The 25,668-nt window shown below is 41.3% G+C and overlaps 1 protein-coding gene across 1 annotated transcript in view; it reads right to left on the bottom strand.

The window, feature by feature from the left end:
• Nucleotides 1-15,730: 15,730 nt before the first annotated feature.
• The window catches only part of UBE2D1 (ubiquitin conjugating enzyme E2 D1), a 32,878-nt gene continuing 22,940 nt past the window's right edge, over nucleotides 15,731-25,668 (bottom strand). Inside the window, exons 4-7 of the mRNA XM_073685485.1 lie at nucleotides 24,027-24,104; nucleotides 21,878-21,983; nucleotides 20,014-20,107; nucleotides 15,731-18,143 (exon numbers count right to left, since the gene is read on the bottom strand). Coding sequence (XP_073541586.1) covers nucleotides 18,095-18,143; nucleotides 20,014-20,107; nucleotides 21,878-21,983; nucleotides 24,027-24,104 — 327 coding nt within the window. The 3' untranslated portion in view covers nucleotides 15,731-18,094. The remainder of the gene's footprint in view (nucleotides 18,144-20,013; nucleotides 20,108-21,877; nucleotides 21,984-24,026; nucleotides 24,105-25,668) is intronic.

Genomic DNA, 25,668 nt, shown 5'->3' with positions numbered 1-25,668 from the left:
TAAAATCTGAAATGTTGGCCTACTGAAATGTATGTTCAGTAAATGCACTCAATACTTGGTCGGGGCTCCTTTTGCATCAATTACAGCATCAATGCGGCGTGACATGGAGGCGATCAGCCTGTGGCACTGCTGAGGTGTTATGGAAGCCCAGGTGGCTTTGATAGCAGCCTTCAGCTCGTCTGCATTGTTGGGTCTGGTGTCTCTCATCTTCCTCTTGACAATACCCCATAGATTCTTTGGGGTTAAGGTCAGGCGAGTTTGCTGGCCAATCAAGCACAGTGATACTGTTGTTTTTAAACCAGGTATTGGTACTTTTTGGCAGTGTGGACAGGTAAATAAGATCACAGTCTTGATTCCATGTAAAAAGGGAATAATTATACCGGCTAACACAAAAAAAAACCCTTTGTCTATTTATCTTAAAAGGTAATCTTTAATAGTCATACTTGACACATATAACATACAACAAGTGCCCATAAAAAGTGACCTAGTGCAGGTAGAACTGTTCATTTATCATGATTATTTTTATGATTATTTTTTCTTTTTACACACCTTATTGCTGACAGCGATAATCTTCCACTACTGGATATATAATTTATAGGTGTGAACTTGGACAAAAACAGCCTATACACAAGTCACTAAACTTAGGCTGTGTGCCCACGTAGCGTTTTTCAAGCGTTTATGCTGCGGAATTTCCGCAGCGGAAACACTTGTGAAACGCACGGTAATCCGCACCCCATGGTCCCCAATGGGATTCCGCATGTTCTATGCACATGCTGCGGATTTTTCCGCAGCATTTATGCTGCGTACAAAAATCCGCAGCATGTCATTTAATTTTGCGGAAGCGCAGCGGAACTCCCGCCATTGACTTGCATTGAGACGCATAGAAACCGCGACTGTACATTTGTACAAGCGGCTTCTATGCGTCTCTATGTGCGGATGGTACCCAGTTCCGGAGGACAGGAGACTCTCATCCAGACCTGGGTACCATTGTACCTGTAAAAAAAGAATAAAATAACAAAGTTATATTTACCTGTCCGGCGGCTTCTCTCTGAATGCCGGCATCGCTTGAGGACCTGCGGTGACGTCACAGTCATGTGACCGCAGGCCCTTCACCGCTCTGTCTTGCGATATGCCGGCAGCCGGGAAACCAGACAGGAACGAGCGCTGCTGCACACACCGGGGCCTCGGGGGTGAGTATAGCTTTATTTGTTTTAATTTTTACGGTCACACTGTATAAATCCATGCTGTTTGCATGGATTTATACAGTGTGACCTAGTTGTCAAGCACTTTCCAAGTGATGCTATCGCCTGGAAAGCGCTTGTCAATCTGCATGCGGAAACGCATATGAATCCGCATGTGGATTCGCAAGTATTCTGCAGGAAAAACGCATGCACAATCTGCATGCGTTTTTGCTGCCAGAGAGATGCAGAAATGCTGCAGAAATTTTCTGCTTCATTTCTGCATCGTGGGCACATAGCCTTAAAAACAGCAGGAGAAGGTTGTTGTATATGGGGCTTATGAATGCATATCTATTATTTCCCAAGCTACATCAATATATCACATATATATATATATATCTCAAGGGTGGAGCCTTATACCAGTAGTCCTTAATCAAATGTATTCACATATTCCAGTATAATATTCCTATAGTTAGCAATGCTAATCCCACTCACAGTTTGCATTTATGTGGTAAACTGATACTCCATTCCAAATACTTTTTCATGATAATGACATGATCAAAAAATAGGACTTATCTTATATAAGTATTCAGGTTGCCCCCATCATTCCTCCAAAGCTCTCAGGTAGCTCTCTGCAGGATGATCTTCTCTTGATGAACCATCAAACAACGGGGAAACGCGTCGAGGAGTTTGGAGGAATGATGGGGGCAACCTGAATACTTATATAAGATAAGTCCTATTTTTTGATCATGTCATTATCATGAAAAAGTATTTGGAATGGAGTATCAGTTTACCACATAAATGCAAACTGTGAGTGGGATTAGCATTGCTAACTATAGGAATATTATACTGGAATATGTGAATACATTTGATTAAGGACTACTGGTATAAGGCTCCACCCTTGAGATATATATATATATATGTGATATATTGATGTAGCTTGGGAAATAATAGATATGCATTCATAAGCCCCATATACAACAACCTTCTCCTGCTGTTTTTAAGGCTATGTGCCCACGATGCAGAAATGAAGCAGAAAATTTCTGCAGCATTTCTGCATCTCTCTGGCAGCAAAAACGCATGCAGATTGTGCATGCGTTTTTCCTGCAGAATACTTGCGAATCCACATGCGGATTCATATGCGTTTCCGCATGCAGATTGACAAGCGCTTTCCAGGCGATAGCATCACTTGGAAAGTGCTTGACAACTAGGTCACACTATATAAATCCATGCAAACAGCAAACAGCATGGATTTATATAGTGTGACCGTAAAAATTAAAACAAAGCTATACTCACCCCCGAGGCCCCGGTGTGTGCAGCAGCGCTCGTTCCTGTCTGGTTTCCCGGCTGCCGGCATATCGCAAGACAGAGCGGTGAAGGGCCTGCGGTCACATGACTGTGACGTCACCACAGGTCCTCAAGCGATGCCGACATTCAGAGAGAAGCCGCCGGACAGGTGAATATAAACTTTATTTGTTATTTTATTCTTTTTTTACAGGTACAATGGTACCCAGGTCTGGATGAGAGTCTCCTGTCCTCCGGAACTGGGTACCATCCGCACATAGAGACGCATAGAAGCCGCTTGTACAAATGTACAGTCGCGGTTTCTATGCAAGTCAATGGCGGGAGTTCCGCTGCGCTTCCGCAAAATTAAATGACATGCTGCGGATTTTTGTACGCAGCATAAACGCTGCGGAAAAATCCGCAGCATGTGCATAGAACATGCGGAATCCCATTGGGGACCATGGGGTGCGGATATACATGCGTTTCACAAGTGTTTCCGCTGCGGAAATTCCGCAGCATAAACGCTTGAAAAACGCTACGTGGGCACACAGCCTAAGTTTAGTGACTTGTGTATAGGCTGTTTTTGTCCAAGTTCACACCTATAAATTATATATCCAGTAGTGGAAGATTATCACTGTCAGCAATAAGGTGTGTAAAAAGAAAAAATAATCATAAAAATAATCATGATAAATGAACAGTTCTACCTGCACTAGGTCACTTTTTATGGGCACTTTATGGGCACTTGTTGTATGTTATATGTGTCAAGTATGACTATTAAAGATTACCTTTTAAGATAAATAGACAAAGGTTTTTTTTTTTTGTGTTAGCCAGTGTGGACAGGTGCCAAGTCCTGCTGGAGAATGACATTTCCATCTCCAAAAAGCTTGTCGGCAGAGGGAAGCATGAAGTGCTCTAAAATTTCCTGGTAGACGGCAGCGCTGACTTTGGTCTTGATAAAACACAGTGGACCTACACCAGCAGATGACATGGCTCCCCAAACCATCCCTAATTGTGGAAACTTCACACTAGACCTCCAGCAGCTTGGATTGTGGCCTCTCCACTCTTCCTCCAGACTCTGGGACCTTGATTTCCAAATGAAATGCAAACTTTACTTTGCATTTACTTAGTGTGTTAATGACTGCCTTCTGGACATCTGTCAAGTCAGCAGTCTTCCCCATGATTGTGGAACCTACTGAAACAGACTAAGGCTGCGTGCCCACTATGCGTTTTTTCAAGCATTTTTGATGCGGAATTTCTGCAGCGGAAACGCTTTAAAAACGCTTGGTAATACATGCCCCATGGTCCCCAATGAAAATCCTCATGTGCTGTGCACATGCTGCAGAATTTTCCGCAGCGGAAAAATCAGCAGCATGTCCATTATTTGTGCGTTTCCGCATGCAGATTTGAGGCCACATGTAAAAACGCTGAAAAAAACGCGTGTAAAATCCGCAAGCGTTTTTACTGCCAAGGACATGAAGAAACGCTGCAGAAATTTTCTGCTTCAATTCTGCATCGTGGGCACATAGCCTCAGGGACCTTTTTAAATGCTTAGGAAGCCTTTGCAGTTGTTTTTTGTTATTTATTGTAATTTACTGAGATAATTAGTGATGAGTGAGTATGTTTTGTTAACCCTTTCGTCGAGTATGCTCGGCCGAGCACCGAGTATTTATAGCTTGCTTGAGCTTTAAGTTTTCGTCGCTCCGTGAACATGATTTGCGACTGTTTGACAGATTTAATACATGTGAGGAATGCTGGAAAAACAGGCATTCCTCATATGTATTAAATCTGTCAAATAGTCGCAAATCATGTTCACGGAACGAAAAACTTAAAGCTCAAGCAAGCTATAAATACTCGGTGCTCGCCCGAGCATACTCGACGAAAGGGTTAACAAAACATACTCGCTCATCACTAGAGATAATGACTTTTGTGTTGTCATTGACTGTAAGCCATAATCATCAACATTAACAGAAATAAACACTTGAAACAGATCACTGTGTGTAATGACTCTATATACAGTAATGAGTTTCACTTTTTGTATTGAAGAACTGAAATAAATTAACTTTTTGATGATATTCTAATTTTGTGAGATGCACCTGTATCTGTACTTATGAAACTCGACATTGTTTCCTGTATGTATCTTACATACCTAGGGCCAGAACATGTGCAGGGACCCTCTAAGGCAGATGTGTGGTTTCACACTACTGTATGGTAGGGCTTGTAGAGACCACCTCTGTAGATACATGTAATAATGGTGTGTTCTCAATGGAAACTCAGAACTGATCTGTGAGGAAAGCTTCCTCTTCCATGTTATGCCCCATGACTATACAGCAAGGTAAAATAGTTAAAGGGGTTGTCCCACGAACAAAGTACATTTTAATAGATCTTGGAATAATTTCCACAATCACAAATGTTCCTGTGCTGAGATAATCTTATAAATGTGCCCCTGCTGTGTACTGTGTAATGGCTGTGTCTGACCGTACAGGAACATGGTCTGATCATACCACAGCTCCTGGGCAGGGGAGGACGCAAAAGAGTATACAGACATTACAGCACGGGATCACAGCTGATTGTTTTTGTGAGATAAAACATTTCCCTGCCTGTATATAAGCAATGATTTACTTCAAAGAAAGGATCAGCCATTCTCGGCTGTGCTCTGTTGTGGAGAAGAACTACACAGCACCAACAACTGCATAGTGGCCACAGCAGGGTACTGCACATCTGCCCCATATTGATGTTAATATGAGATACATGTGCAGTACCCTACTGTGGCCAGTATACAATTAACGGGGCTCCACAACTGAACACATCCGCCTGCTATCGGCATCAGGAACAGCTGATTGACGGGGGTGCCGGGTGTCACACTTCCTCTGATCAAATATTGATGACCTATTCTAAGGATAGGCCATCAACATAAAATCCCAGAAAAAGCAAAAAAATCTGATTTTTTTTTTTCCCATTGCAACCCATAATTTTTTTTTATTGTTTATCAATATATGATATGGTAAATTACTGATTTTAAGATGTGCTTATATTTTGGGTGTCATATGACTCATTTCTACACTCCTGATGGGACAAAGTCTAGTGACATATGCTGTGATTGTTTTCCCACACAAACACACAGTGTGAATAATGCCATTGACTATTCTAAGGTCTATCTGCAATCTGCTGTGCACGTGGTGTGAATGGGCCCTTTGTCTTAGTCTGGTAGCTGTAGCCATCATCTGTAAAATATCCTGGAGTGACTGTGAATAGCAGACTAGAGATAAGCGAACCAGAACTTAATAGTTTGGGGTTCGTACCGGAAAGTTCGTGTCCGGGGCTAAACGCTGAACACGGATTTCTCCCGAAGGTCCGTTCCCATGCAATGACAGTATTTTCCAGATCAGAAGTTCGAGTCCTCAAATGTTTTAAATGGGGGTTGGGTTCTGATTCAAGTTCCGGTACAATTCTATTACCCAAACCGAACTTTGGAGTAAATTTTGTGTCGGGTACCAGAACCCGAAGTCCCATGGGTCCACTCCTCCAGAACTATAAGCCTACTTGGAATACATGACTGCATAGATCCTTAAAATACAAAGTAATGGATGCCTGTTTAGCCCCACAGCGCTGCTCCTGCACTAAGAATCCTGTCATTACAATATGTGCTAATTAGTGATGAGCGAGTATGTTTTGTTAACCCTTTCGCTGAGTATTTACAGCTGCTCGGTGATATGGTTGAATCGCTCCCGTGTGCATGATTTGCAACTGTTTGACAGTTTTATTACATGTGAGGAATGTCCATTTCTTACACATTCTTCACATGTAATAAAACTGTCAAACAGTTGCAAATCATGCACATGGGAGCGATTCAACCATATCACCGAGCAGCTATAAATACTCGGAGCTCACCCGAGCATACTCAGCGAAAGGGTTAACAGAACATACTCTCTCATCACTAGTGCTAATGATGGTCAAGATGGGGAGGGTGGCACCAGTCAGGGAGTCAGGACCACTTGCCATGCACCAGTCCGCCCCCAATACACTTCCTGCCTCATTAGTATATATGGCAAGAATAGGATTTCTCAGCGTTAAACTACTGCTTTGGGGCCATTCAGATATTCATTAGCTTGTACGTTAAATTCCTACATGCATGATCGTCTAGTCTGTTGGGGGAGTTAGTTGATCACAGATCCCCTTTAGGTTAAATGGACCTAAGCTGCAATAACAGATAGAAGTCAGGAATGGTTGTGGTGCGGATACTGGAAGAAAGCAGACATGTTTTTCTAATCATAAAAACAAAACAAAAAAATTCTCAAGAACAGTGGGGGTTCAGGTAGTCTAAAAGTGGATGAAATATCCTGGTGTTATACTATCACTTTCTGTTATGGTGTTACCCCTTTAAAGCACCACTCCAGCAGGTTTTTTTTATTGCAGCCCTAGAATGGAGCCACTAATAGAAGTTCCCTGACCCAAATACTAGACTCACCAGTAAACATCTTCAGCTTTTCCCAGTACCACTCTAGCAGTCATCTTGCGATCGCAACTTCTGACTGAAAGTCAGAGGTAATTGTCACAAACTCTCAATGTAAGTCTATGAGAGCCTTGTTCTGGCTCTGATAGACTTAAGCCAGGGTCACACCAGCATATATGCTCTCATCCACGATCGGGCCAATTAGGCTAATCACAATCTGAGATTTTTTTTTCTCTCCATTTTCTCCTCCTCAGTTTGATCAGTTTTCTCCTCTCCATCAGTCCATGGAAATCGGACCACACTCAAATGTCATCCAAGTGCAGTCTGATATTTTCTATGGACTCAGTGAGTTGCATGGCAGAGTATGATGCGAATATAGGATCAAATTTGGGCATGCAGAGATTTTTTTTTTTTTTCTCGGAACGGCTTGGTCCAAGGAAAAAGTCTGACATGTGCACAGCCCCATAGTATAACATTGGTCCGAAAATACAGTCATGTGCACAAGCCCTTACAACGTGCTGTAACTTCCGAATCACCCAGCAAACATTGGAGCAATCCGGCAGGTCACAACCACAGAAGAAGTGCGATGCGGCGCTGATAACAGACACTGGTAAGTAGGGACAGGAAACTTAGATTAGTGGCTCCACTCCAGTGGGGATTTTTTTTTAAGTGTGCATGGGAAAGTTTAAATAAGGTTGTCAGCTTTAAAGGGGTTTCCCTATTAACAAAGTATATTTTAATCCATACATCTTGGAATAATAACTTCCACATTCGGATGCGTAAAAAAAAAAAAAATGTTCCTGTGCTGAGATAATCTTATAAATGTGCCCCTGCTGTGTACTGTGTAATGGTTGTGTCTGACCATACAGGGACATGGTCTGATCATACCACAGCTCCTGGGCAGGAGGGGGGGGGGGCAAAAGCTTTTCCTATGGCCATGTTCACACGTTTAGTATTTTACATCAGTATTTGTAATCCAAAATGCCCAAGTGGTGACATGTTTCTATTATACTTTGCCTCGGATTGTTTCACTCCTGATTTGGCTATTTTGACAAATACTGACTGTGTGAACATGGCCTCATCAGAAAGAATCAGCTGTGACCCCCTGCTGTCCTGTCTGTATACTCTTTTGCGTCCTCCCCTGCCCAGGAGCTGTGGTATGATCAGACCATGTTCCTGTACGGTCAGACACAGCCATTACACAGTACACAGCAGGGGCACATTTATAAGATTATCTCAGCACAGGAACATTTTATTTAAATGCATCCAGTTGTGGAAGTTATTATTATTCCGAAATCTATTGATTAAAATGAACTTTGTGGGAAAACCCCTTTAAGAACACATCTATTGTGATCTCTGATAAAAAAAAAAAAAAAAGATTCTTGTTAAGTTCTTACAAGACAAACATTTCCCCACCATACAGCTCAAGATCTCAGATCAGCAATTGCATAGCAGCGCATAAGAAATAATCTTTGTGTTTTAGGTGATAAAACAGATGCAGTTTTGGTGAGCTGTGCAACGAGTTCTAAACAAATAAATGTGTCTGGACGGAGGGAGCAGCTTCATAGCTCTGTGTAATGAAGTCAGTGCTAAAATTCTGTGCTCAGAGTGTCTGAGACGCCCGGGGAGGAGGCGATAATGGATTCTCTGTATCCTCTGCCTGGGGCAGGTTAGTGACTTCAGGAGCAGTCGCTCTGCGCTTACAGCGAGCGGTAATAGAAGCAGAGGGTCCTCACAGACAAGGTTCCGTCAGACGCCTTTTAGCAAAAGAGAAAATTTGGAATGGTTTGTGGCACATTAAGGCTACCTGCCATTCACAGAGCTGCCTTCTTAGTCCAGGCCAGGCCAGTATAGCACTTGCCAAAAACATGAACAGGACGAGCGGGGTATGGGCTCATTCATAACTGCGTAATAAGTATGGGAAACATGCAATCCCCTTTAAGGCCATGGTCACACATTCAGTATTAGGTCAGTATTTTACACCAGTATTTGTAAGCCAAAAACAGATGAGGAACAAGCAGAGGAAAAGTCTAATAGAAACTCGTCACCACTTCTGTATTTATCACCCACTCCTGGTTTTGGCTTCCAAATACTGATGGAAAATACTGATCAAATACTGATCGGGCGACCGTAGACAAAACGGAAATATTTATTGTTTAAAAGACACCAAAAATAAAGACCGTGCAAATTATAAACATATGCAAAAAAAAAAAAAAATTATATTAAAATACTCTAGAGCAGTCCCTTTGGACCTATGATACCGTTGGTCCAGTAATGTGGATATAGATTAACCCCTTTAAAGCCCATGACGTACTAATACGCGTCTGTGCCCTGGGACTTAAGAGCCTGACCCGTATTAGTACGTCTTGGCAATCGCGCCCGCACACATGTTGTGCGGGCGCGATCGCCGCCGGGTGTCAGCTGATTGTCACAGCTGACACCCGGTACTATGTGGAGGGAGCGGTCCCGCACCGCTCCCGGCCCATTAACCCCCGCAATGCTGCGATCAAAGTCGATCGCAGCATTGCGGTGGCTAAGGGGAGGTGATCGGTATACTCACCTCCTCTTCCGGCCTCCAGCGCTGTCTGCCGCGGCTTCCCGGGTGTTGCCATGACGACCCGATGTAGTCATGACAACATCCGGGTCACCAGACAGCAGGAAGATTTTTTGGTCATGCGCAGTGCATGACCAAACAATCTTCTCCCTGTGCAGCGCTGACTGCCTGCATGGCACAAGGATGGTGCTCCATCCCTATGTTGTGTAGGCGATCAGAATAAAAAAAGTGAAAGTCCCATAGTGGGACAAAGTAAAAAAGTTAAAAAAAACTAAGAAAGTGGGGGAAAAAAAAAAAAAAAAAAAATTGTAAAAATATATAAAAAAAAATAATCCACCAAAAATAAAAATATAATGTACCCATCAATAAATATTATTGTGAAAAAAAAAACAAAAAACAAAATAATAAAAGTACACATATTTGGTATAGCCGCGTCCGGAACGACATGACCTATAAAATTGTCCCACTAGTTAACCCCTTCAGTGAACACGGTAAAAACAAAACAAAACAAAAAAAAAACGAAGCAAAAAACAATGCTTTATCATACCGCCAATCAAAAAATGGAATAACACGCGATCAAAAAGACGAATATAACTAAAAATGGTACCGCTGAAAACGTCTTGTCACGCAAAAAACAAGCCGCCATACAGCTCCATCATCTGAAAAATCAAAAAGTTATAGCACTCAGAATAAAGCGATGCAAAAAAAATTTTTTTTCTATAAAATAGCTTTTATTGTGTAAAAGCACCAAAACATAGAAAAACGATATAAATGTGGTACCGCTGTAAACGTACTGACCCGAAGAATAAAGCTGCCTTATCAATTTTACCACACGCAGAGTAGAATAAAAAAAAATAAAAAAAAAAACAATTCCTGAATTGTTGTTTTTTGTTTATTCTGCCTCCCAAAAGCTGGAATAGAAAGCGATCAAAAAATGTCACGTGCCTGAAAATGGCACCAATAAAAAAGTCAACTCATCCCGCAAAAACAAGCCATCACATGACTGTCGGCCAAAATATGGAAAAATTATAGCCCTCAAAATATGGCGATGCAAACACTAGATTTTACAAAATATGTGTCTTTTAGTGTGTGACAGCTGTCAGTCATAAAAACCCCATATGATTCTGGTATCTCTGTAATCGCACCGACCCGAAGAATAAGGTAGTCTAATAACTTATACCGCACTAGGAACGGCGTAAAAAATAAACGCTAGGGCTGAGGTTGTTTTTTTTTGTTGTTTTTTTACTTTTGAAAAAAATAGCTGACGATATGGCAACTAGTGTTGAACGCAAGTGCTCGCTACTTGAGTTTGCATCAGGTGCTCGGGTATGCATTGAGTATCGTGGGTGCTCGAGTGACATGCTCGAGTCTCAGCCCCATATGCTTCGCGGCAAAAAAAAAAACCTCGCGGAGATTGCCTGCCATGCACGAGCAATCCCCGCCTGTTTTTTTTGGGGTGTCTAATAGCCGTAAAGCATGCGGGCGGGGACTCGAGCATGTCACTTGAGCACCCGTAACATGGTGCATACCCGAGTACCCGATGCAAACTCAAGTAGTGAGCACTTGCGCTCAAGACTAATGACAACTTATTCAATATGATGACCTAATGTCATCAAATTCTGTGTCGTACCTCTGGGTTCAAAATGGTCACTATACCCCTTGATAAAATCCTTGAGGGGTGTAGTTTCCAAAAGGGGGTCACTTGTGGGGGGGAGGGGTTTCCATTATTTAGGCACATCAGGGGCTCTCCAAACGCGACATGGCGTCCGCTCTCGATTCCAGACGATTTTGCATTCAAAAAGTCACACAGTGCTCCTTCCCTTCTGAACTCTGCCGTGCACTCAAACACTATTTTCCCCACATATGGGGTATTGGCGTACTCAGGAGAAATTGCACAACAGTTTTTTGGGTCCATTTTCTCCTCTTACCCTTGTGAAAATAAAAAAAAAAAAAAATGGGGCTAAAACATAATTTTTGTGGAAAAAGTTAGATTTTTTTATTTTCATGGCTCCATGTTATATTCTGTAAAGGACTTGGGGGTTCAAGGTGCTCACCACACATCTAGATAAGTTCCCTGAGGGGTCTAGTTTCCAAAATGGTGTCACTTGTGGGGGGTTTCCACTGTTTAGGCACATCAGGGGCTCTCCAAACGCAACATGGCATCCGCTAATTATTCAAGCAAATTTTACATTCAAAAAGTCAAAAGGCACTCCTTCCCTTCCGAACCCTGCAGTGCGCCCCAACAGTGGTTTTTCCCCACATATGGGGTATCTGCGTGCCCAGGGGAAATTGCACAACAAATTTTGGGTGCAGTTTTTAGAATGGTGTCACTTTTGGGTATTTTCTGTCATAAAGACCCCTCAAAGTGACTTTAAATATGATGTGGTCCCTAAAAAATGGTTTTGTCAATTTTGTTGGAAAAATGAGAAATCGCTGGTCAACTTTTCACCCTTATAGCTCCCCAATAAAAAAAAAAATTTTGGTTCCAAAATTGTGCTGATGTAAAGTAGACATGTGGGAAATGTTATTTATTAACTCTTTTGTGTGACATATCGCTCTGATTTCAAGGCATAAAAATTCAAAATTTTGAAAATTGCAAAATTTTCACCAAATTTCTGTTTTTCACAAATAAACGCATGTGATATCGAAGAAATTTTACCACAATCGTGAAGTACAATATGTGACGAAAAAAAACAATCTCAGAATCAGGGGGATCCGTTGAAGCGTTCCAGAGTAATCACCTCAAAGTGACAGTGGTCAGAATTGTAAAAATTGGCCTGGTCATTAATGTGCAAACCACCTTGGGTTGTAAAGGGGTTAATCCACCCAAAACACCAAGGACCCTGTGAATCCCTAAACTGGTACTGCTTAGCTGCGGAGTTGGCACCTTAAAAATAATAAAGAAGATGTGGCGTCCCCGCTCAGATGCCCCACCCTGACAGACCGTGATGTAATCAGAATATCCCTCATAGATAGGGTTAATAATAACAGTGGTATAGGACATACCAGATAGATTACTAAGAGCCCACAGTCTGAAAAGTGATAAGTGTAGAGATAACTTATCGTTCATTGCTTGTGCCTCGACGTGTCTCCCCATATTGGAAGGTTCATCAGGAGGCTCAATGTTTCTAGAAGTAGGTGATAACGAGCACAGGCTCACTACTATAGCCTGTGATCCTTCATCGCCTACTCCTAGAAACATCGAGCGTCATTCACATGTAGCTTATTTTTTTCCTTGCAGATTTGAAGCAGTTTCAGAGCCGCAGCATGTCACTTTTGTGTTTTTCACCCATTGTAATGAATCAAACAAAAACGCACATTTTTTTTATGCAGCGATAATCCTGCCAACATACACGTTTTTGACGCAGAAATGTCTGCAGCAAATACTTAATGTGTGCACACAACCTAAAGATATTTTTGGAGATCTACAAGAAACATTGATTCTAAATAATATTACAACTTAAGTACTATGTAGGTTTCTATGAAAAAATAAAAAAAACCTGACTTCTGGTCTTTTTTCTGCAGTATGGTAAAATGGCAGAAATTCCAGCTTTATATAAAATGTCAAGTATATATAGACCTGAAGCATTTAACGTGGCAGAGAGGGGTTTCCATCATATAGTGAGAATTTTGTACGATGACCCAATCCTTCTTTTCTTACAGAAAATAATTGAGGATTTTGGGTGAAAATCTTCACCTTTACAATTAAATCTATAACTTTGTGACAGAATAAAAGTATCCTGCACATAGCTACTGTATGTAGAGCCCTTCAGTACAAATCCCGAGAGACCCCTGCCCAGTGTCATTTTCTCTAGATGCGAGGGATTTCCAGATGTAAAATATATCACCCAGGGATTTCTAATGGGGAAATTATTTCCATTGAAGTGAAAACACTAATGACACTTAATAGAAATAATGGGGTAGAGATGTGAGAGGCCCATCTAATCTGCTGTTGACTGATCCTTTCTACTAATACTGGTATAATAGGGAGTTCTGATGCCACCACATTAGTGCCCCCCTTATAGAACTAAAGGAATTACTAAAAACACAAAGTAGTGTAACTTGATTCTCCTTCGCACTACTGGACAATCTCTTAATAGGGTCTCCAGCAACCATGTGCCGTGATACCTATGCCCCCCTTTGATCAGAAAATACCATGTGAAGCCTGATGAAGACCGTACAGCTACGGAACGCGCAAGAATTGTGGTCCCTCCGCTGCTCCGTACACAGCCGATCACGTAAGCACATGACACCAGGTCCTTGAATGCTGTCGCGTCAAGACACTTAGGAACACGAGTCACGGGCCGGGACCCTGCTCCACACAGCCGTAAGAAATCTTACCGCTGCCATGCTCCACTCGCCCAGCCAGGGCAAAACAGGTACAGCGACAAACAGCAACGTCTTCACGGGAGAACCTTCCTGCACAATCGCCGCAATCCACCCAGTGCGGCCACCTGTCGCTCATCTCACCGTCGACCAGCTGAGGAGGGCATCAGCTTAAACCTAAGGCTCTCCCTCATTACGTGAGAACCTTACCTGCACAACGCTATAAATTACCCACACCGACCATTCACCGCATACTGCATCACAGACGGGATGAGTACAGCATCTGCTCAGCTCCAACAAGAGAGTCTCCTTCCTCTGTGCTAAGGCCCCGACTACCAGGAGGACCAGCAGCTTTTCAGCAAAAGGTAAAAACCTTCCTATACAGTTACAGAATTATTCACGATTGTGCCAGTGACGATGGCCAGAGGGGGCCTCCATACCAGACTTAACCTAAGCTCCTACAATTCATTCTTACTCTTCCCCTCAAGAATTCAGTACATCCATCAAGATTCTGGAGTGTGTCAGACCAAAACCATGGTCACTTCACTAAATCCTCCACTAAGCACGGGGCTTTGCCCATAATCAAGTTGCCACTCAAACTACATCTTATCCCTATACATACCAGGTAATTTATCAGTGTACCACTCTATGCTATCCGCCTCTCCAAGGCTTCATTTCTATCACTCATACGCATTATTCCGTCCTACCAGGTCTCATTAAGATACAGATCTCAATCTCATTCTCTGCCAATTCCACCTACCGAGGAATTTATCTGAAAATCCCATCTATCCAGGTAAATATAGCCCCCCCAAACAACTGCTAGTAACCATTTACATGTTTAATTAATACAATCCATTCAATTCACTTCTAGCTACCACTTCATCTGCTACGTCTTATGTGCTGGTTCACCCTTCCAGATATACTCCCCTCATCAGTCTCATCCAGGTACTAGCAATTCTTCTAAACCCATTCTTGCTTGAGCATCAAAACCAATCAATCACTTATTCACCTTTTTCTTCCAGGGGACATCTGAACCTTTAATCATATCCCTCCATCCCAATACTGCCACAGACTGATCCAGCTCGCAGTAGGACCTTTTACCTCAACCAGGATTTTATTATATAGTATATTTTAGATTTATTGCTCTTACATTTAACCAATATTAATTAAAGGTAATAATTAGCCATTTTAGTCACCTGCAGTCCTTGAGTCTATCAGCCCAGTGCAAATTTCTTACTTTAGTAGCAGCATCTCTTCTGATATCCCTAGGAGAACCAGTGGTTATTGACCCAATTTGTCGCAGGCCCCTAAGACCTTCCTACCAGAGCCACTGTTCTCTTATTTATAAATTTGTAACTTGATTCTCCTTTGCACTACTGGAAAATCTTTAATGGGTATCATGGCACAAGGTTGCTGGAGACCCCATGTCCCCCCAATCCCCACCCCACTGTAATCAGAAAATACCATGTGGAATAGACAAACAAAGCAATCCAGTTTTTCCAATCCCAGAGGACCCCCTTTCCCACTTGGCCAACAAGAGCAGCACTAATTGGGTTGGGGTATAACACCCAAATCCTCGACAAAAGAGGGTTCCGGATATGCCCCCGCTTGGCGATTTCTAGTACCGTAAAATGTGTGCTATTGTAAGCACCAAACTATAGAGTGGGAGGGGGGCGGGGAGGTAAATATATAAATGCAGTTATTTAAAAAAAAAAAAAAAAAAAAAAAAAAAAAAACACGGCCTAAATTTACCATTAAAATAAAGAACAATGTGTCGCGAAAAAAAAACAATCTCAATCACTGGGACACGATGTGTTCCAGAGCTATTACTACAGAGTGACACTGGTCAGAATTCTAAAATTTAGCCTGGTCAGGAAGGTGAAGAGGTTAACCGAATCAGAAAAAAACACAAAAAAAAAAAAAAAACACATATTAGACTTAGTAGAAAATGCAACTTTATTTGTATGGAAAAAGCGACAGCAAGACTTGTAAAAGATTTGTGATCTGTATTATACTGTCCATATGAAAATCAAACTAGAAAAATAAAAATGCAAAAAGAGCTAGAAACAAAAAGATACATGTTTTGTTATCAGCAGTGCAACTCGTGTTCACATTGCATTAAACTGGTCAAGTATGCAACAGAATAAAAAACAAAAAAAAAAAACAAACAAACAATGAAAAAGAATAATCTCTCCCCTGTAACTAGGGGATCAGGAATTATAAGTGCAAAGATCATTTGAAGTTTTTAAGAAATCTGTAATCATTTCACGTGGAGTCTAAACTTTTTACACAATTTCACCTTGACAATGAAGTGATTAAAAATAAAAACACAAATCTAAATGAGTTTACTTAAAGTTAAATTAAATTAAGACTATACAGTAAAAAAACAAATGAAATAGTGAGCTAACAGAACCAAATCTCAACACAGACAACGTCCTCAAACAAAGCTTGTATCATTAGGAGATGCGGAAATACAGGTGTCTTAAAAACAGCATTAAATGTCTTTTGCAAAGTACAGAAAAGTTAAAGTACCCATAGTTTTGATATTTTACTACAGAAATAGGTGAACAACTCACTCACATGTTTCTTAAAGGGACTCAAAATACAGGTTTATGCTTCCCAATCAGAGTGCGGCATAAAACATGGGCAGAGATCCCAATTAAAGCACTGGGATTACTAGGCGTCTTGCTGTAGTTTTGATAAATTCTCTATTTTATCTGCTGCAGCTCTGTTAGTCCTCTCAGTGAGGAGCTGTGTCGTAACTCAAACATCATATAGTTGACAACTTTCTGCCTACACTGTGTATAGGCAAAAAGAAGCCAATCAGTGGTAAGATAGCTGGGGCTTATCAATATATAGAACTGCATAGCAAGAGCACATCAATGAGAGAACTAGCAGAGCTGCAGCCAATAAAATAGTGTTTTATCAAATCTACAGTAAGAAGTTGACTAAATGACACAGCATAAGTGTCGCTGCCACTACTTTTAGATGGGGCAGCAAAACCTGGTGCCAGATCATCTTTAAAAAGCTATATCCACCTTAGCACCTTTATTGCACCAACTATGCATAAAAAAAAAAAAAAATGAACTTTCAGTTTTGAATAAAATAACTGGCTACTCTTATGTCTATAGCTTCTAAGTGACTCCATGGTAACAGACAACAAACAAACTCCGTGTAGTCGGATCCTGCAGTCTTTCATCGGTCCTCTACTTCTGGTTCACCTAGCAAATATTTCTTAACAAAAAGTAATGAGTGTGGCTTCAGGCTCAGACTACACAAAGTTTCATTGTATTTTATAACCAAAAAAAAGCACATAGGTCTGCATAGAAGCTGAGAATCTGATGTATTGGGAAACGTATTAAAAAAAAAAAAAAAATAGAATAAACAAATTGGTTGTGATGGTGTACTTACCCTTTCATGTATTGTCCTAGGGGCATTGAGTATGTAACAAAAGTAAACTTTACTTGGGAATGGAATCAGACAAAAAAAAACAACCCACACCTAGGACAATACATTAAGAAGTGAATCATTCTACATCCATTTCTCTAATAAACATACAAATGATCGGCACTTTGAAACAGTAACTTAAAAAAGGATTTTCACATTTATCAATTAGGGGGCATTAGAATTGGCACCAGAAGTGTTAAGACTTCCAATAATAAGGCCTACAAAACATCTCAAAAGAGGCAGCAGCTGTGGTCATGCATACTACAGAATCCACGCACATGGCTCCAAAAACAAGCTGCATATAGAGCGGAACGTCGGCAAATGGTCCTCAGTCCCACACATCAGATCTTCAGATTTTTGAGGGGTCTCCACTAGTGGATTTTAGCTAGCCGGATCAATCACTCATCGCATTTTTCTACTACACGTGATAAGGTCACATTGCTCCATTTCTACAGAGCACAGCTTTCCTATTTTGCGGGGTATGTTATTCAGGTGAACAGGATCTCAACGTAGACGAACTTAGATAATAGTGATAACAATGACCAAAGACAAGACTCCGCACTAAAAAAAAACACCCAAAACAAGTGAGGAAAATACTCCAAATCATTTATGCTGCTGCTCTCAATATGACATTTTTAACACTTTGTGTAGCCAGTCTATTGGACCCTAATGCAAAAAGTGAGATTCCCACTTAATTGATATTTATACATTGTTTTGGAACTTCTGTAGAAGTATGTATAGGTCTAAAACTCAAACAAACAATTTTTTTGTTTTGGCCTCTGAAACAGTAAACTGCGCCCCCAATCTTGAAAAACCTAGAATGTACAGTACGCTGGACTATAGGAAATGACAGCTTCACACGCCTGCGTATCTCTGAGTCCAGTCTTTTGCTATTCTGTTGTATCTGTAATGAGAAAAGAAGATTTACAAAACTTTAACAATAAAAAAAAACCTGTCACACCCTAACAAAGGATAGCGCCGAAACGCACGTTGGGACAAGGTACCATTCCAGCAGGAGGAGATGGATACAGGTAACTGCAAAAGTTAAACCCCTTTTTTTAACATGTTACTCCATTTGTGATCATACTTCTATACCTGACAATTTATATTGCTCTGCTAGCCACATATATTTTACCCAAACATCTATTGGGCAATAAGTTGATATGCTATGGACATTATATAACCTGTATTGTCATCTCCTCTTGCTATGGTTTGTTGCATTTCTCTGTTCTGTACACGCTATGTAGTGTTTTTAACCTGTTCTATTAAATTTTAATTATATCAGAATAGGACGTTCACATTCATTCATCCCATGACTCTATACCTTTTTGTGAATAGGCTTTGTGTGTACTAGTTGTAGTGTCTGGAGATATACAAACACTATAGTTAGGCAACAGGATGTCTATTATACATGGATATTTACTATATTTTGACATTTTAGCACTTTACATGCAGCTGGAAGTTGGTTTCTCGATTATGCCACATTTAAATTAAAAAACAGCCCTTTAAAAAGAGATATATTAGTGGAATACCTCTTCAAAGGGTTTTTTTTTTTTTTAATAAAACATTTATTACCGATCCGCAGGATAGATGATGAATTTATGATTGCTGGGGTTTTGCCTGCTAAGAGCTACACCCCTCATGAGGGAGTGGCCCTGAAAGGAGAGGTAGTAAGCATGTGCATCTACCGCTCCATTTACCATCTATAGGAGAGGCATCTGGGCACTACTATTCCATTCACCAGGCGACACGGTCTTCCATTCTCAAGGTCAGTAGAGATCTCAACAGCCAAAACCTCAGGAATTATATTACCTGCCCACAGGATGGACAATATATACAAGTGCCGTTTATGGGAATAACATTCTTTTCTTGTCGAACAGACATGAGACAGCTGCAGCCAATCACTGGCAGCAACAACAGCCACCTGTCAGAAGGGAAAGCAAGGACCGATTGGGGACTGGCAGCTGTATGACAGAACCATCTGGAAAGCCGTAGATTAGTCTACTATGTTACTTTTGGGTAATGCGTTTTTTTTTTTTTTGTTTTTTTTTTTACTCAATAGAAAAAGTACTGGACAACCCCTTCAAGTATGGTTAGGTCAGGGTTTGGGACGTCAGGCTAAAAAAACAGCAGACCAAAAACAAGAGTCACAACTTTGTGAGCTTGCCCGAGTTTAAAAACTGTCATGTGCACATTTCCGAACACAGTTTTCTCCAAGAGGAAGACTCTTCAGGACACAGTATTTTTGGTCCTGAAGGGTCTTTTTTTGGCCTTTTTGGTAGTTTCCTGAGAGCTTGCTTCATCGTTTTTGACAACTGGCATTTTCCAGTCTTTTTGTATTGTCCATTCAACAATGAAGAAACTACTAGCTGTTGCTAAAGCGAAAATGCCCAAAAAAAGATGCCGGGGATATCTTGAGAGCCTTCCCACACTTGTAAAGTATGAAGACAACACCTGAGGAATAGTTGGCTCACTTTTAGCCGCTTAGCATCTTTTGAAACATGATTTGGTTAAAAGACTCTCAAACGCCTGAGCAAAGTTGTTTGCACATTAAAAAAAAAAAAAAAAAAAACTGCACATATTTCTAACATTTTGTGCGTTTTCTCAGGCAGATTTTAGGCAGAATCCGTCTGAAAAGACTTCCTGTGTGCACACACCCTTAGTGGAAAAAACCAAGATCAAGAACTGAAGAAACCGTATCTTTGGGCTTCATCACAATTGGAACGTTTCTGAGATGGAGATAGGTTACGAAATGTAGCAGAATGAAAACTTACTTATCCTTGTCTGTCTTGTAGATCTGTGCAATGTCTGGTACTAAAGGATCATCTGGGTTGGGATCACAAAGTAGGGAGCATATAGACAGCAAAACTGGAAAATAAAAAAAACACAAAAGATGGAGTACAAGTGTTAGATAGGCTTAAAGGGACGCTGAAATTAATGTGGCAACATGTGCTACACTACACAGTGCCCTATGCTGTGTACAGTGCCTGCAATTCAGCTGAAATGGACATCTACAGAAAGCATTATCAGCTACTTTCAGCCAAATCACAAGGAGTGTTCTCAGCATCAGCATTTGTTTGATAAGTTAAGAGGAGAAAAAAAAAATGAAAAACTTTACAGCACTTCCGTCAGTACCTGTACCAAATGTCCTTTTCAGCAGGATGCGACGCATGTTATATCTCCACCTGCTGAGTCCTTACTGGGAAAGTTAGTAATTTGTGGAATTGTAATAAAGATAAATTCTACTTCCAGTACGACCAGACAGTGTGGTATAAACTCTGCCCACCACCTTGGCTAACTGCCGCACACGATTTTGTGGTGGTAAGCAGAGCTTTGGTCGCACCCTTAAATTTCTGTTTCACAATTGAAAATTAATCCAAAAACAAACTTTTGGTCATCACTCGGGCTCACTTTTGGCACCCGCACAGATCATCTGACTCCTCTGGGTAGTGCCACATCCCTTTCACTTCTGTACATTGTGTTGTGCCTGCTACTGCATTTTTTTTTTGTAGGTTAGCCCAATTAAACTGAAACGAGCTGCAAAAATGGGCACCCCCACTATCAAATATATGGTATTCGGACTGGTAGGATTAAAAGGGAAATTGTGCTCGCCATGGCCGGTGATCCGTGGGGGGGTGCATGAAGAAAAAGAAAGATGGAAACCCCTTTAATATAGCAATATTTTATTAAAGGGGTTGTCCACTACTTTTACATTGATGCCCTATCCATAGGATAGGGCATTAATGTATGATCGGCCGGGGTCCCGCACCCAGCACCCCTGCAGATCAGTAGTAGTGGACAACTTCTTTAATGTATCCACTTCAGTCCAACAAACACCTGCTGGGTAAGAGCCTTCACTTCAAAGCCCAATAGGACCTCTGGCATATACAGAATCTCTGATGTAACTCATCCTGTATAGCTTGGGAATCAGATTTTGGTAAATATATCACATTGATGAGTGGATTAGATCCACTGCCACAGATACAAATTACAATGAGCACAAATAGAGAAACATTACAGTCCTTGCCCAAATTGTCTCTTCAGAGAGGAAGAGGACTAGCACTCTAGTGCCACCTACAGGAAAGTAGCAATCCTAAAAGTCAATAGTGACCCTTTAACGAGCCTTGTCACATGACTTAAGATATAAGCCAGAACCAGAAACTCAATTTGCAGACACTGTTTTGGGGTACTGCCCTTCATCAGTGCATAGTGAGAGTTCTGATGTGACTGGGTGAGAGGTGTCAGACCAGTATCTAAGGGGTAATATTTCTCCTTGCGGAGAGCAACATGTTAAGCATGTCATGGTGAGGAGACTTAAAGCCGCAATGCTCCTCTGGGAAATATGCAAATTGTCCCTTCAGAGAGGAAGAGGACTCTAGTGCCACAAGCAATGTCTGCATCAGGGTGCTCTCCATGCATATGAGCACCACCGGATCAAGTGCTACCAACTTCCGAGAGTTTCCTCTTCACATCTTCTGTCCATCAACCATTTTATGGTCTCGGCAGTGGTAAATGTTGTGTTACATTATCTAAATGTATAGCTGTGACTACATTAATGAGCTCAGTTGTGCTTGGCTTCTTCCTAATGAGAAAACAGATGACAGAATGAATCCAACGATCTCACTTTGTCTCACTTACCTTTTGATATAGTCAGGGCTGGGGACCACTGTGACCTCAAAATATCAAGGCAAATACTTCCATTGCTGTTTATGTTTGGATGATAGATTTTTGTTGTGAATGCCACCTGAAAAAAAAAAAAAAAAATTAAAAACAAAATGAGGAGAGCAAAACAGGAAATAAATTACTCAGTGTGCACCGTCTGAAGCCACAGGTACGAGGTCAGACCTGCACTATGAGCACTGGGGTGCAAACATAGCTCTTTAATTGGCTCCACAGAACGTAGGGGAAGGAAACAGCTGATAACATATATAAAATGCACCCATGTTTGACTGACATTTGGAAAAGGCAGCCTTTAATGCTTAAATGTGTAGACCACATTGACAAAAATATTTTGCATATCTTAGTGGTTATCTATAGTTGATAAAATTGCTTTCAGTCTGCAATCTTCATTCCTTCGTTTATGTTCAGACCTCCTGATATGCAGTTTGCAGCCTTATCCAAGTGTCAGATTTTTATGTCCCACCAGTAATACAGGCTGGATGTGAGGGTCCGGCTTTCTTCATTAGTGCTAGATCTTGTTTTTACTTCATGTGCCATTTTCCGTTTATATAGCAGTATTCTCTGCCCTCCTTGAATCTGTGCATGCTTTCTCACACCCCCTCCCCGCTGTTATCTCTAACACTGAAAGAGGGAGTGGAAGCAAATAGCCTCCAAAACTGAGCAGGAGCTCTGGTGGATTTTTAACCTTTTTGCCAAGCATTCAGCTAGATTAAGAACTAGAAACACTCTACTGGTGCAAAATTGTGTATTTTCTCTTTATGAAAGCCATTTAGAAAGTGGCTTAACTTTGCATTTAGTCATCAAATGAATAAAAAAAAAAAATAAAATAATGTGCAGAAGTGGACATAGCCTTTGAATGGAATCAGTCAGCAGGTCTTAGCCATCTAATCTGAGAGCAGCATTATGAAGGGGCAGACTCAGAAACCGCAAAACACACCCCAGTAAGTGAGTGATACATTGTTGGAATCAAAGCAATCAGTGTTTTATCAGTAGGAAATCATCACTACAGGACTTGGTGTCTCGTGCCTCCTAGTCCTCCTGCTGTGCTTAACCCTGATGCCACCACTGATTAATAGCTTTCTGTCAATATTCTGAGCACTGGTAGATCTGCAGGAGAGAAAGCTGGATTGTATCAATGACCGCACGCAATGATAAGTGATACATCGCTGGGAATCAGGGTCTCTGCCCCTACATCATGTTGCTCTCAATTTACATAGCAAAAACCTGGTGATTCTATCACCAAATATCTATTATTTAAAGGAAATCAGTCTCCAACATTCTGTCGTCATCTAATCCTGAGGGCTAGGACAAAACATTGGCTCGCTAGGTAAGGAAAACATCCTATAGGGATCCTGCCTCATGGACAGTCAGGAACAGGTTTACACTTCCATCAAGCACACACACCGGGTGGAAAAAATGCAATAAAAATAATCCTCAATCCTGTATTAATGGGTGCAGGGCTTTCACGAGGTGAACTCCAAGCCTCTGATTCCAGTCGACAATACAGAAAAAGAAAGCAACACTCCAGAGATTAACCAAAACCTAGAATCCTATTCACCCATGTGTCAGATACCCACAATGCTTCACTTGCTCCAGAGTCATTATCAAGCATTAGAATAGGCAAGGGATAAGTGTGATACCTGTCAACAGCACACGTGAGCCAACATACAGTATCTAGATATAAGATCACCTGCTACATTCCTCTCCCCATACAGAGGCGAGTAGAGCCAAATCACCTCTCTAAAGAGATATCCGGGAAGGTGGCATGCATTCTGCACTGAGGCTGTATCACCCGGCTTATCTACCGCATGCACGGCTATCCTTTCCATTAGCTGACGTGACGTCATCATTACAGCTGATGATGCTGCGCCAGGACAGTTATTCAAAAGAAAAGCCGTGGAAGCCGTCAGCTAAGAGGGGGTCCTCATGGCTCGCTCGCTCAGCAGACAGATTACAGTTGTGGCCAATGAACGGGGTCATGTGAATCTATTAACACCAACCCTAGTGGCAACAAAGTGTGAAGAGTCTGCTGATAGCCCCGGGGATTAGATTCTGTTTCTACAACCATATAGCGCAATGTACAGCTGTGTTGAATACATTTTCATACCTTTGGTGGCTTGAACGGATAGTCTGTAGGAAACTGGATTGTGAGATAGAAGACACCACCCTGATAAGGGCTGTCAGACTGTGGGGAAAAAACAAAAAACAAGAATCAGCATATATTTAGCCTAATAGACACAAGTTAAGGCGGTATTCTATAAGGCTACGTGCCCATGATGTAGAAATGAAGCAGAAATTTTCCTGAGCATTTCTGCATCTCCTTGGCAGAAAAAACGCATGTGGATTTTACATGCGTTTTTCTGCCAGGGAGAAGCGTTTAAGCGTTTTGTATGCATTTCCGCATGCGTTTTTTCAAGCGCTTTTCCAAGTGATTTTGAGCATCACTAGGAAAAGTGCTTGACAAGTTGGCCACACAATATAAATCCATGCAACTTGCATTGAGTTATATTGTGTGACTAACTTATGCTGCTTTAAATGCAGCATCTATAGTAAAAAAAAAAAAAATATATAAAAATTATACATCGTTAGTAAAGCCGAATAAAGACTTGCGTCCATCAAGTTCGACCTGTAAGTTCTGTAGTTGCTAAAGTTGATCCAGAGGAGGGCAAAAACCCCAAATGATTTAGCCAATCTTCACCTGAGGAAAAATTCCCTCCCAACTCTGAAACCAGCAGTCAGAATAAATCCCTGTATCAACCTACTATTTTATTCTATTTTTAAGTATATGCAGAAATCTGCCTGGTATCTAGAAAAGCATCCAGTCCCCGCTTGAACTGGTGTAGTGAATCCGACATTACCGTCTCCTCACTCAGTGAATTCCATATTCTCACTGCTCTTACCGTAAAGAACCCCTTCCTATGCTGGTGCTGAAACCTTTTCTCTTCCAGTCTTAGTGAATGCCCTCTTGTTACCGTAATATCCCTCCTTTTGAACAAATCCCGGGCAAGGTCTCCATACTGTCCCCTAACATATTTGTACACATTTATTATGTCCCCCCTCAACCTTCTCTTTTCCAGGCTGAATAGTCCTAGTTTTGCCAACCTCTCTGGGTATTGCAGTCCCTCCATTCCCTTTATTAATTTTGTTGCCCTCCTTTGTACCTTTTCAAGCTCATTTATATCCTTTCTATATATTGGGGCCCATAACTGAGCACAGTATTCCAAGTGTGGTCTGACCAGTGCTTTGTACAGTGGAAGAACAATGTTCTCATCCTTTGCAGCTATACCTCTTCTGATACATCCCATTACCCTGTTTGCCCTTACAGCAGCGGCCTGACTTTGGGCACTTGAATTTAGTTTGCTATCAATCAAGATGCCCAAGTCCTTCTCCATCTCTGAATTCCCCAATGATTTCCCATTCAGTGAGTACTGGTGACTTCCATTTTTCCTTCCCATATGTATGACCTTACATTTCTCCTCGTTAAACCTCATTTGCCATTTAATGCTCCACCTACCCAGCTTATCCAAATCCCTCTGAAGGTCTTCACTATCCTCTTTTGTATTAATTGTTTTACATAACTTTGTGTCATCTGCAAATATTGATATTTTACTATTTATCCCGTTGACTATGTCGTTAATAAAGATATTAAATAACATTGGGCCTAGTACAGACCCCTGTGGTACCCCACTAGTGACGCTTACCCAATCTGAGTATATTCCATTTATAACCACCCTCTGCCTTCTATCCTT

This window comes from Phyllobates terribilis, unplaced genomic scaffold (genome assembly GCF_046119375.1).
Source record: "Phyllobates terribilis strain yellow unplaced genomic scaffold, ASM4611937v1 Scaffold_5__5_contigs__length_657084704, whole genome shotgun sequence".
NCBI lineage: Eukaryota > Metazoa > Chordata > Amphibia > Anura > Dendrobatidae > Phyllobates > Phyllobates terribilis.
Note: the sequence above shows the minus strand (reverse complement) of the source record. Positions and strands in the feature narration are given on the sequence as shown.